Below are 14,308 nucleotides of genomic sequence, written 5' to 3' on the forward strand. Positions count from 1 at the left end.
TCCGCTAACCCAGAAATAGTACTTCGGGTTAAGAACTTTGCTTCAGGATGAGAACAGAAATTGTGCTCCGGTGGTGCGGCAGCAGCAGGAGGCCCCATAAGCTAAAGTGGTGCTTCAGGTTAAGAACAGTTTCAGGTTAAGAATGGCACTCTGGAACGAATAAAGTTCTTAACCCGAGGTACCACTGAAATTGTTTATCTCTTCGACATCTGATGGGAGGGCGTTCCACAGGGCGGGCGCCACTACCAAGAAGGCCCTCTGCCTGGTTCCCTGTAACTTTGCTTCTTGCAGTGAGGGAACCGCCAGAAGGCCCTCGGTGCTGGACCTAAGCTACACACAGTTACAGCAGGACACCTCGCCCCAAGTGGTCCACATACATTAATTACTGAAGAGAGAAACCACATTCCTCAAATATATTTCTTATCTTTTTAATTTGTTGTGATGCTTACTAAGTGGGTAAGAAGATATTTCTGTATTTGCTGGAAATTAGTTGGATTAAGAGCTGATAATGAGCTTAAATACAAACTACTTTTATCCCCTGTAATTTTTTATGTTTATATATATAAAAATACTAGCAAATGGAAAATGGATCACCATGGGAGCTGTCCTAGCTTGTATGGGAACTCATGGGATGGATAAACAGTGAAGGACGAGACAAAACACCTTCAATGTCTCTTTGGTCCATGGAGGGGGGGGGGCGAGAGTAACAACTTTGGGAGGAGCTGTGTTTTAGTTTCTTGCAGAACAAATAACCCCAAGCAGCCTTGTGACACACCTTGTAGGCTGGCTCTTTGATTCATGAGCAGAGTCTACAAAAATCGCAGCCTGGCTCCTGCCACACCGAGCATGCAACGCCCTTTTCACATGCCACGGGACACCTTGTCCGTGTGCAATGTGCAGGGCCAGATTTAGGTTTGATGAGGCCCTAAGCTGCTGAAAGTAATGGGGCCCAGCTGTCCTTTGTCAACAACAAATTGTTGCTGTTTTTGGTGTTGGATATATGCTATATGGTAATTTATGGACCTAATAGGTATCTACCACTGTTGCTGTATGTAGGTTTTATTTTATTTGTTTTTTATCTTATATTTTGGAAATGTACATCTAGGCTTTTTTTCCCTTTAAATTTTTTGGGGGGATCCCAAGAAAGTGGGGTCCTAAGCTATAGCTTGATTAGCTTATACATCAATCCGGCACTGTTCATGAGCAGAGTCTACAAAATCGCAGCCTGACTCCTGCCACACCAAGTGTGTGACACCCTTTTCACATGCCACCGGACTTCTTGTTCGTGTGCAATGTGTGTGTTATGTGTGCACACACACCCTTCTCTTTGCCTACCAGCCTTTCTCAACCTGTGGTTCCCCAGATGTTGTTGAACTACAACTCCCATCACCCCTAGCTAGCAAGGCCAGAGCTCAGGGATGATGGCAGTTGTAGTCCAACAACATCTGGGGTTGAGAACCGTGATGTGCCCCTGCTCACAAGTTCGAGACACGCATTGAACTCATCTGGAGGAGCTGGATGGAGCTGGGGGGGGGAGCGTTGTGTGAACCTGTAGGTGGGAGTGTGTATCTATATATGCACAATGTTGGTGGGGGGAGAGTGGAGAAAGAAGGAGTGTAATTGGGAGGTGCTGCTGAATGAGCTAAGTGAGCCCTATGCTCCTGGTTGTGAGTCAGAAGGGGACGGGGGCTCGTGGCATAGAAACTGGGGTGTGTGTGCATAGCAGGCAACTCCTAGAGACCGAGGGGGCTAATAAAATATTTGAGGTGGCTGGGTCCCACCTCCTCCCCCCCCCCATATTTTTTGATGGGCATTGCATTGCGTGTGTGCCCTGTCATGTGATTGATTAGGCAAGGCGGCGCTGACCTGCCTACCCCCACCCCCACTATTCCATTCAAGCTGGCACCCCTGTGTGTGTATGAAGGAGGAAAGGGGGAGGGGGTGCAGGGGTGCCAACTTGAGTAAAATATGGGGGGCAGGTAAACGCCACCCTACATAATGGATCACAATTACGCGCACCATTTGAACGGCAATGGCTATCAACTTTGACGAGGCCAAAAGGGACCTCGGGCCCTAGGAGTTGGCGCCTATGCCAGGGTGTGTGGGAAAAAGGTGATGCGTCGACTTTAAATATATATTTAAACACACGGGCAGGAGGAGGACCAGCTCCGGTTATCAGGCAGGCTTCACCTCCTTCCACAAGGCCCAGCGGTTGCCATGGCGACGAGGCAAGCCCGCTCGAACGCCCTCCCTCCTTCCCCTCGCGCGCCCGCCACCCCAACGGCTCTCGCTCCGCTCGCGCCGCCCAGTCAGCCGCAGACATGGCAGCGGCCGCTCGGAGGCTCTGCGCTGCTGCTGCAGCTGCGGTGCTGCTGGCGGCTGGGACGGCGACGGCCGCGAAGGAAGGTCACAGGTGAGGCGAGCGGGGCGGGGAATTGAGGTGGCAAGGCAGCCCCGGCCAGGCCTTCTCCTCCTTTCTTTCTCCTTCCCTCCCATCCTCTCCCCTCAACTCTCAAACAGCGGCGCCCTCTCAGGCTGAGGAGCTCCTACCGCCTCTCCTTCCCCACCGGAGAGGAGGAAGGGGAGGCGTGGCCGGGGGGAGGTCAGGACTCAGCCCCACACTTGGTGCCTCCTCCAAACCCCTCATTCCGGCATCGGGGCTCCTTCCGGACCTCACCACGTAAAACGCGTTTTGTTTCGGGCTCTTTGGCTCCCCCTGAGTATGTACAGAGTGCATCCCACCCCAACCCCCCCCCTTGCCCACATCACAGCCACATTGGGGAGGTTTCTGCACTTCTTGCTTGAGGGGATCAAACTTGGGCCCCCAGTATTTTTAAGGTGGGGGCCGTGAACTGTGAGGCAGGGGAGGTCTGATGGTGTGGGTTTTGTTTTTTTAGTGGGGTGCATTGCCTGCACAGGGAAGGGGTTGTGTCCCCCCACTTTCTCACACCTTGTGCCTGTCCCATGTCTATCTTGCATTGGGATCCCCTTTCCTGGACCATGTGTCTCTGTGAAAGCTCATTTTCTCTCAAGAAGGGCTTGTTGAGCTGAAGAGCAAAGTCATCTCTTTTTTTTTTTTTAAAAAAAATGACCCTCTTTCTTTTCTTCTACTCTCAGGAATAAATAAGACCGGAGTCGCCTGTCCGCTACACCTCTTCCTCCTCCCCTCCCCTCCCCTCCCCCTCCCCACATCCCTCTCTTCTCACCACCACCCTCTAATAATGTGGAAACTCAACAAGAGCGGCAAAGTTCTCCTGGATGATTCTCCGGAGGAAGAAGAGAGCCAGTCCCCACCTCCAGCGACACCAGCAGCTACCTTCTCAGCACAGGTAAAAGGCACCAGACTGCTGGCTCTGTGCATCTTTGTATTTTTAGTACCTTTGCAGCCCTGGCGTCTGTCACCTTTCCTTCAGTTTTGTAGGACAGTCTCTTTCTCTCCTTCCGCCACCCCTTTTTACCCATGCCAGAATCTTGGCATTTTTATCTCTGATCTGGCATTATGAGTAATCACTTTCCATTCCCCTTGGATGCCTTAATAATGAGTCTTGTGGCAAGGAGGAATCAGTATGAACCACTGCTGTTTTGTACATACCCTCTGGGAAGCTGGTGTCAGTCTCTCTCTAAAACTTCATGCTCAGCAGTGTTAGGACTCCTGTAGTCCAGTGACTTCATACTTAAGGCTACTCTCTTTTGTCCCTGTCTTCATCCTTAGGCATAGTCAACGAAGGCACAAGCTCAGTTAAACACAGCAAAAACAGTAGTGCGTTCTGGCATAGCTGTCAACATTTCCCCTTTTTTAAAGGGAAATTCCCTTATTCCGAATAGGATTCCTCGCAAGAAAAGGGAAAAGTTGACAGCTATGCGTTCTGGTCTGTTGAAAATTTTTATGATTCTGTTGAAAAGCCTTATGATTATGATTAAAGCAAAGAGGCTTAAGATTTGAGATGGAATCTCCTTGCATTTTAACATAAGTTGTTTATGTTTGAAATATGTAAGTAGTTTTGTCTCAAGTTTCCTTTATGTTTAAAGTCTCTTCTTTTACCTTTTTGTACAAATGCAAGTTCCATATCTGCACTATAGTCTACTGAAAGCATTACAATTTATTGTTACAGTTTACTTTTTAAACAGAAGGGTGTGAAAGAGGAGGAAAATGAATTATATCATAAATGGATGGATGTATGACTTATGTCCTGATCCAAAATGTTGATTTCAAAACTTATTTAACTTAGTGAAACGTAAGTGGCGTACCTGGAGTATAAGTTTAGATCCATTAATTATAAATAGTTCATGTATTAAGACGCTACTAATTTAATTGGGATGTATGGGTTTTTTTAATGTAAAGTTTAAAGAATTCTGAACAGTACAAAATGTTGAAGGTAACTTGGGCAGTATCCAATGCTCCTGTTCTTCTAGCACAATGGATGTGTACTAGCAGAACTTTTCCACCCTCTTCTCTCTACTGCAGCCCTTTGTGTGCCCCTAAAATCAGATCCAGAGGGTTGGGGACCCCTTTAAAGAATGTTGGGTTGGGGGGAGGGGATGGAAGAATTGGAAATAGAGGTGCCACTGCACTGAAGGCACTGCTTTGGAGACAACCCCTTGTACTTAAAACTTTTAAAGGGTGGATTTAGGTTAATGTTTGAAAATATGAAGATTATTTAGAATTAAGAAATATTTATCCGACTCTGAATCCAACCACTTAGGTCTCAGTTCCAGCACTTCATATTTTGACCTGCTTTAAAAACAAAATCCTTGTAAAATACTCATAATCAGGAAATATCAGCACTGAAAAACAGGATAAAGACAAGTGAACAATTTGGAGACTGAATTGGTGGCCTGCACATTCTCACCCCAATTCAGATAAGAAGAGTCATCATGTGTAGGCTTCTACTACATATCACTTGTTAGATCAGGAACTGTGGGTGCAGATAGGATGTGAATCTAAATGCACATCCAAATTTGGACATTCTCTATCCAAGCTTCCACAATGCTTTACTTTTCCTCATACAGTATCTACAACTCCACCCACATTCTGCATAGGACTAGAGGTGTGTCAGAATGCTTATTTGTGGCTGAGCAAATTCCTTTTACTAGAACTGCAGCCCTATGCACATTTACTTAGGAATTAGACTCACTGAACTCAGTTAGACTTATTTCTGAATAAACATGCAGAGGATCAACCTGCAGATACATTGCAAAGAGAACTGCTGTCCTGGCTCTACAAGCCTGAGATGCCACAGAAGTTGTGAAATCAAGTACGTGAGGCATCCTAATGCAGAATTAGTTCACTAACAACAAGTACTCGCTCCTTGTAATTCCAAGCTTCTTGTCTTAGATAGTTCTGACAACAATAATAATTACCTGAATGTATGTTGTATGTAATTGTTCATGAGGAATATGATTAGGATTTGTTGATAAAAGATAATGAAGCTGCTTGCCTGTTTTGCTGGCTAATCCACAACTTGGTTACAGTAAAGTGCTTGGATTTAGGTTGATCAGAAGTTTATATTAATTTGGGTTGTAGATAAGCAGTAGCTTGCCTGCAGTGTGGAGGAGGTAGAAATGGGAGAGTGCATGTCGCTCCCCTTCTCCTTGGATTCAGAGATGGGCAGAGTTGGGTGGGATTGGATTCTATTACAGTTGTACTTTCAAAATTGTTTGCTTTGGTCTGCTTTGGCATTTTTGTTAAAAAAGTTTTCCATTACTAGGTTCTATAATAAGTACATTTTTGAATAGCAGATTAATGTTCAAAACATTCAGTAACTAAGCCAGTAATAAAGTGCTATAATAATGCCAATAACACAGAGAGCTGTCTGCTTGGTTTCCAAAGACCAACAGAGAGCTACTACTGTGAACAGTAACAAGGACTCAACCTGCCATCCTTAATCTCCTCATTGGATAGTAGGTACAAAACAAATGTGGCTTGAGACTCATTTGCTTCTAGAATCAATGGTTAACTGGCTACTAGAAATGGTTGACTACTAATCCCAGCCAAAATATGTGGACCTTTCCGTTCTACTCAATCAGGAGATTTGTTCCTAATAGCAAACTAGCAACTAGTGAACTCAGCTTTTTCATTTTTTGATGTGTAGCAATCTTATTCCTCAAGTCCATGACATGTTTGCCATCTTCCATCACATGACACATCCTCAAGGCTGTGTGAGACAAAGGCATTCCTTAGTGAAACCTACTGTGCATAGTAGCTCCATAGGTCATCCTCTTTGCTGGTTGTGCATTAATGAGCTATTTTGGAAAAAACTGGGGAAATGAAACTTTACACAGTATTACTAACTTCTGTTTAATCAACTGATATTATACTCTGCTTCCCCTCATAGGTGCTTGATTTGAAATCATACATGCTGCCAAATAATTTGAGGAAACACATTTCATAAACCTATCTAATGTCTGGGATCTTGGGATAGCAAGAAGCTTTTTAATGGTCTCCTCTATATCATGGTTGCACAATTTCTCCTTTATGTAGTCAGCATCTGCATGTTACTCCACAATTTTCACCTGAAGTCGTTGCCAAATCTTCTGTTATATAGAATCATAATCACTGGGGGATTTTGCCATATCATTTTAATATAACATCAACAATGAATGTTGTAAAAAAGCATTCTGATGGAATGAAAGCAACTATTTACCGTGCCAAAATGGACACATGAGGACTAAGGGCCAAACTAGTCAAGTTCCTGTCACTTTAAATATGGTTAAGTGTGTGTGTTGTGGAGAGAAAAGTGTAGTTAAAAGGCATACTTGATAAATTGGTGTGGATTGTATTTTGGATTTGCAGTAGATCTCCTAATGCATCATTTTATTATAAGCTGTTTCATTATAAGCTGTTTTGATTGGTATAATAAAAGAAAAAAGTGAAGGGTATGCTACTGCTGGCCCTGGATGCACAAACGGTCATATGGAGACACCCCATAGAAGCTTTTAAATAGCCTTCCTGGATCATTGCCAGGTTGCTTTAACATTGCTGTTTCATATAGCATTGTAGCCACATTGTAATCCCCAAGTGAAGGTCTTTATCGCTTCTTCTGGGCATTTTGAACTTCTTTGCTGTCCAGGCTACTCCTGGAAAAATGGGAACAGAGCCATATCTGGAGCCATGAAGAACAAGATACTGGATATTCCCAAGGGAGGTGCATGAGACTTTGTCCTGGAGTGTAGGGACTGGATGCTATATTGCATGCCCCAGTATTATGGCAGCTACTGGCGTCTATGGGGAAGCTCAGCACACTCTTCTTGCTTTCAGGGCCACAGGACTGCACCCGTCATCTTTTCAGATATTCACTTAATCAAAAAGGTTAATGTTACAGACACAGCAATAAGAGAGCCAGCAGGATTTCAGTCACTACTATGCTCAGTCCGAAATAAAACATCCCAGCTCCTTCATATTCAATCATATTAATGGAGTTCCTGTATAGATAGTGTGTGTGTGTGTGTGTGTGTGTGTGTGTGTGTGTGGAGGGGCTGTCTTCTAAAGCTGCTTATATATTATAGAGTGGGAGGCTGTGATTGTCCCTGCTAGTGTACTGCAGCCTGTGAAAGTTGTCAGTGATGTGTCAAACTCTAATACTTGTATTGACAGGGTGTGTTTTTTAATTTAGTTAATGTAATAAGATAAATATTGAAAGCAGACTTTAATTTTTGAACTTTGAGAATGAGCTGCCAGCTTGATTCTCCTACCCTGAAATTAAAGAAAGTGAAAAAGATAGAAAAAGAGCTGAAATTTATTGATGTTTCCCTTTGACCTGTTTTCCTTTGATCTTGTATTATGTTGTACTTAAGCAGCAGAAGTGCAGAGACATGTTTCATATTAATTGCAGCTTATGACTGCTCAGTGAATGTTTCATAAGTTGGCCATGCAATTTTATCTGTATATTAATTAATGACTTTAAAAGTTTTTTTAATACAATTTTGACACTAGCTTTTATGTTAACTGAAAGAACTTCAAGAGAGTCCCTGAGGGTATAGGAGGAGATCAGTACCTTCCAGATGTACTTTAGAAAGATACATCAAATGAGAGTAATGAAGTCAGATTTTTATACAGTACGCAACAAATAAATTGTTTGAATTGGGAAAGTAACATTTTGGGCAAAATCCAGATGAAATTACCAGTAAATAAATTCTCTTGAAATCGGAGAATTCCAAATGTGAACTACATGCATTGATAAGATGTGCCTAATATTCCCTAGATTGCACAATTTGTCTTTTTACCTTCAGAAGTAGCGTGTGATATGCAACAAATATTCCTTTGCAATGTATTTTCACCCCCCTGTAAGAATTCAGAGCTCCTGTTCCAGCCAATCAGCCACACCTTCCTCCAGGACACTAAAGATTGCCAATTCACTCTCCCTATCCCCCACATTTCTCTATTTTTTCCCCCCAAAGTGACAGTCAACATTCCCTAGTTCCTAAAGGCTACTGAACATTCTTAGTCCACCCTGGACTGATTTGGGGTGATGGTGACTCAGCCCTTTTTGGTGGTTTCAAAAATCCCCCCAACAGTATTATTTATTAAATTTATATGTTGTCTAACTTTCAACTAAAACAAGAATGACACAAATACATTTTTAAAAATCAATGCAATAACACTGATGCTACAATGTTGTTAATTCCTTCCTCTTGTTTCTCACTTCCTTTTTTTTTTTTACTGCAAACCTGCCAGCACAAGACTTTGTGCTTACTATTAGAAGTGATATTCTGCCAGCAGGTACTTTTAACACTTGTAAAGTGAGGGAAAGGGAGTTGAAGGAGTGGCTGTAAGCACAAGTGTAGAAGTGGGGTGCTTGCCTGGGTTGGGGGGGCTGTTTTTTGTTTCACCCACCACCACCATCACCTTACAAGTGCTTAGTCATTATCCCTATCTCAAGGCTGTCATGTTTATCATAATCCTGAGGCTATGTCTTCTTAGTGTCCAAAATTCTAACTCTTAAGTACATATCCCAAATTCTCTATCAGAATTAACTATGCAAATAAAATTCTTGACTTATGTACTGATATTTTTGCTTCATTTCATTCCTGTCAATCAGGTATGTAACCTGAGAGTTGTTTTCATCTCTCAGACCTACACTTTTTTGTAAGCTTAACTCATTTTTGCTGACCTTGTTGTTTTGTGTAGCTGTAAGAATGAGATATTGCGCCCAAGATCAAATATTTCTGAGCACTGTGCTCTAGTAGTGGCCCACTGCTAAGATCTTAGGGAAGCCTACATCTGGGAAGGAGATGCTTTATTGAGATGGATTAATTACTATCCCTTTGTCTTAACCACCCTTTTGTGAGTGGTAAAACTGCTTGTAAGAAGTGTGTGGTCTAAGGCAGAGGCTTGGCCCTTAATATAGGCAATAAAAGATACTGTGGTCACATTTACTGACCAATGTGACCACAGATCCCTTTTCAAGTTAGAGATGGTTGCTCCAAGATGCCTTTTGTTTTAAGTACTTCCAGGCTGGGCAAAGCTTTCCTTGGAGACAGGAGCTCCAAAGTGTCATAAGCAAAAAGTGGGAACTGATTCTGTATTCTTTCAGGAAATATACCGTATTTTTTGCACCATAACACTCACTTTTTTCCTCCTAAAAAGTAAGGGGAAATGTCTGTGCGTGTTATGGAGGGAATGCCTATGGGTGGCATGCCTACGGATTTTCCTCCTCTAAAAACTACGTGCGTGTTATGGTCGGGTGTGTGTTATAGAGCGAAAAATATGGTACTTTATCCCTATGTGTGTGCATGGCATAATATAAGGGCTGGAATTGCCTTACTCTTCTTCTTACAGATTCATAGAGTGACACTACATGTTACTTCAGCAAATACATTTGCTAGTACTGGGGCTGGGGTATCCAAAAGGAAGAATCAATGGTGGGAAAGGAGTATTTGAATCTTCATTTGCCTGCATTTCCCCCCCCCCCCATGCAACTCCTACCTCACAGGCTTTTTCTCTCATTTATTTCCACAGACTTTCCCTCACTCTTAGAACTGGGGGGCAGGCGGGGGGGGGGATGGTCCACTGGAAGGATTACGGGTGAGAATTGTCAGGCGGGAACATGTTAAATAATACTCTCCTGTCCACTGATTCTCCCCCTGCTAATAGTGATGCCCCTCCCCACTCCACTGTGCATAAGCATTATGGGACAGACACAGAGTTGTGAATTTTCTAAACCAAATAAAAAAAAGATATAAAATGCTTAACCAGGTTTCCATTTATGATTATCCAGACAAGGAATTCTCTATTTTTACAACCAATAAATTTGTGCAAGAGAGAAGGTGCAGGAGAGAAACATATTGGAAAGGATAAACTTTATTTAGGATGCCCCCCAATTTTCCAAATCAGTTATACCTTGATTAATGGTGCGCTTTGAATTTTAACATCCAGACCTTGTTGTATGAGGGTCCACAATTTGTTTTTCAGTGCAGACCCAACTATTAAAGTGAATGATCAAACAAGACTGGTTTATTATTTAACCATGAAAGAAGCAGAGGAAAAGTAGATCTAGAGTGTAATCTGTATACAAAAGAGATCTGTGTGCTTGTTGAATTAATCCCTCGAGCACCTTATGGTTTGCAGAATACTCAAGAAAAGAGCATTTGCACATTCCTCTGGAAGCACGCTGAATGTACTGGCACTATATTGCCAGAAGTGGAAGGTTGTTGCCAAGGCGTTAAATCAGGATTTATTTACTGCATAGAAAGCAGCCATTAGTTACCTGTTCATTAACAAAGGAATGTTAAAATGTTCAGTAGTAAAAACACTGTTCAAAATAAAAGTAAGAGGCAATTTCAAGCTCTCGTCATAACTAAAACATACTAGCATAAGGGAAACTAAATCTTAGATACACAGATAAAAAACTAATATCCTCATAATATTTGGGGAAAGAAATACAACCTGTTAATAGATATGTGTTAACATTAGGGCACTAGCTTAAAATAGGCCATTGAAAACATAGCTGCATATCCTGAGTGTTGCCCATCACATCCATTGGTGTGTGGGAACTTTGTTGCATACTTGGGCCTTCCCTGCCTGCAATAATTTCTAATGGAGGAATATATCATTTCTTTGGAAACACTGATCTGCTTCTTATGTTGGAATGATTAGAATGGCTTCCGAGCAAGAGGCCCCAAAGTGTATTTGAGAATGCATGAATCTCTTGAATTGATGTAATTTGCAGAACGTTCCTGCAGGAAACATTCCATATTTAGATGTGCTTGAAATTTCCTCATAACCATTGCATTTGCTACAGAATCATCACCCTGGTTTTCCTTCAAGGAAAGTAATATAGATTACTACTGCTCATAGGGAAGAACTCTGAATGAGAACTTGGCTTGAATGCTGTGGACAGAATTGCTAATCAGTAGTAAGACTGTTCCCTAAACACAATGCCCCTGCCATTTTATTGTTGTCATATTCTGTGGCTTACCTCAGTTAGAGATAAAGAATGCCACATTGTTATTACTACTTCCTGCGGTGCTTTGTTTTTATTGGAAATATGCATTTAGTCTTAGAAACAGGCACAGCCTGTTGAGCAGGCTTGACCCAGGCAACTAAATTTATGAGAGCTACATGGATTTTGCTTGAGGAAATATACCCATCAGTGTGAAAAGGCCATCTGCAAAATATGGTGCTCAAAATAGTTCCCTGTCCCCCGCCCTGAGGTAATTTATAACTACATCTATTGTAATTTTTTGAAAATCTGTTACTATGTTTTACTTCTCAGATAGGAGCAGGAGTGTATGTGTGTGTGTGTGGTCCTTCACCTTTTCCTTACCTGGCAATTTTACACTCAAAATCCCCAAGCTCCTCTTTCTACCATCCAGGGGGAAGATACCCATGACCCCATGGAAAGGCCAGTAGCTTTGAGAGGGTTTTTTGTTGTTGTTTGCAGAAAAATAGTATTTGGGAGAAAAGGTTTAGGCAGCCTTTCTTCCCATAAAAGAGCAGCATAGGAAACTTAATATAAAAGTAAAGGTAAAGGACCCCTGACAGTTAAGTCCAGTCGCCGACGACTCTGGGGTTGCGGCGCTCAACTCGCTTTACTGGCTGAGGGAGCTGACGTTTGTCCACAGACAGCTTCCGGGTCATGACTAAGCTGCTTCTGGCGAACCAGAGCAGCACACGGAAACTCCATTTACCTTCCCGCCGGAGCAGTACCTATTTATCTGCTTGCACTTGATGTGCTTTTGAACTACTAGGTTGGCAGTTAATATAGGGATGCTTAAATATATTCTCCTAAGCGCTGTGGCCTAAACCACTGAGCCTTGGTCTTGCCAATCAGAAGATCAGTGGTTCGAATCCCCGCAACGGTGTGAGCTCCCATTGCTCGGTCCCAGCTGCTGCCAACCTAGCAGTTTGAAAGCACACCAAAAAGTGCAAGTAGATTACCATTCCGGCGGGAAGGTAAATGGCGTTTCCGTGTGCTGCTCTGATGTTGGGGTTCCGCTGCGCTAGAAGCGGCTTAGTCATGCTGGCCACATGACCTGGAAAAACTGTCTGTGGAGTGGACAAACGCTGGCTCCCTTGACCTGTAAAGCGAGATGAGCGCCCCAACCCCAGAGTCGTTCGCAACTGGACTTAACTGTCAGGGGTCCCTTCACCTTTACCTTTACGCAATTAAAACATGCAAGTCTCTATAGCTGCTTTACATTAAAAACAAAATCTGCCAGAAGACATGTCTCCTGTACAGCATTTAGTTTTTTACCTGTGTGTATCCGAAAGTGAGGCTATAGAAAGGCACTGTAGATCAGAAGTATCCCTGAGATGTTTCTGCAAGGTTGGGAGGGTTTATCTGGGTCAGTGGTAGCAATTTGCTTTGTTTATTTTTTCTTAGGCATAATGTTGCTCTTCAGTAGTTCAAATGGGTGTGTACAGTGACCTTTTTTGTTTGTTAAATAGCAGTCCTTCCAATGTTATTCAGAGCATAAAGTTTACTGAGTGACTTTCAGCCTGTCATTTTCTCTCAGCCTAACCTGCCTTCCAGGATTGTTGTGAGCATGAGGTAGGAAAGGGAGATATTATTAAGCTCTCTAGTGAGTATATGTTTAGAAGTATGAGGTAAGCATGAGTGAAGGTTAGCACCTGAGATACCATCTACAACAACTGTAATTGGAGAGGAAAAGTTTGATTTAGGAAATTTCCAAATTGCAAAAGAAAATGGATTGTTATCAGATCTGAACTGGATATAAACATTTGAGCAAGCTGCAGAAAAGTTAGAGGAATCGACCCTTTTCAGTTTTTACAAATAACCTCTTATCTAAATGAGATCAGGAAAAATTACCAGCTAGATAGAGAAAATACTTACAGTGAAACTATATTATAAAAATCTATCAAATGCTCATAAAAATATTGTTGGAGAACATTACAAAACATTTATTAGAAAAACCAATACAGTGAAGTAGAAAGCGTTTTATATTTTATATACTATAACTGTCATTATATCTAAAGGCTGTAGGATTGTCCAGCTTGTTTTGAAGGTTCATTTGGCTGCTCATATTTAGCTAATCGGGAAAATATCAAGGTATATTTTTATAGTGATATGAAGATAGTTTTAAAAGGACTTGAAGTGCATTTCATGTTGTGCCAAGCCAGGAATAGAATGGAAAAGTTGGTTTTACAGTGCAGTACAATTCTGAGCCTCTGGCTGCATTTTCTGTAAATTACACACTTTGGTACCTGCATTAATTATAATAATGGGTTTAGCCAGAAAGGTGTGCTGTTTCATCTTTGATACTGGATATGGTAGCATAAAGTTCATATACAAGGGAGTGTCTGCATTTTGTTTAAATCAGAATACTACTCACTTTTCCAAAGTTTGGTTCATTAGTCTATAGATGTAGGGAGAAGGTGGTAGCTGAATGCAGCCCATTTATTACATGCACACGAATTTAAAACATGGATGAGATAACGAACAAGGAACAAATTGTACTACTTAAATGCTTACCAAAGGAGGCTGCGATCTGAAGCATCATATATGTTTGGAAGCAACTTCCATCAATTATAATGCACTTCAAAACAGAAATGGTTAGAACTGGAATGCCAATGTGTAATATATAGTGGTGCTTTAATTTAGCAGATTAGGACTCCCTTAGGTGATTCTAAGCATATTTCAGAAAAGCTATGGCAGCATCTATTGCTTGCATACAAACTGTACTGACAGTAGACCTTTGTAAAACTGCTACCTGGGCATAGATCCACATATTTAGAAAACATTTTTCTTTGGCTCCTGTTCAGATGCCAAATTTGGAAGAATAATTTTACAGTCGCCGTTTGCCTTGTACTCCTCAGTCACCATCTGGAGAGTATGCTGCTGTTTGA

At 42.1% G+C, this 14,308-nt stretch overlaps 1 protein-coding gene across 2 annotated transcripts in view; it reads left to right on the top strand.

Annotated features, from left to right (window-relative positions):
- Window positions 1-2,269: 2,269 nt before the first annotated feature.
- The window catches only part of TDRP (testis development related protein), a 33,541-nt gene continuing 21,502 nt past the window's right edge, over window positions 2,270-14,308 (top strand). The window contains exons 1-2 of one of the 2 annotated variants that reach the window (XM_081189221.1): window positions 2,270-2,413; window positions 3,118-3,329. In XM_081189221.1, the coding sequence (XP_081045347.1) occupies window positions 3,222-3,329 (108 nt within the window). In that variant the 5' untranslated portion in view covers window positions 2,270-2,413; window positions 3,118-3,221. Of the gene's footprint in view, window positions 2,414-2,608; window positions 2,721-3,117; window positions 3,330-14,308 lie in introns of those variants that run through there. The other variant, XM_081189222.1, reaches the window with a different exon arrangement.

This window comes from Podarcis bocagei (assembly GCF_964188305.1).
Source record: "Podarcis bocagei genome assembly, chromosome: 3".
NCBI lineage: Eukaryota > Metazoa > Chordata > Lepidosauria > Squamata > Lacertidae > Podarcis > Podarcis bocagei.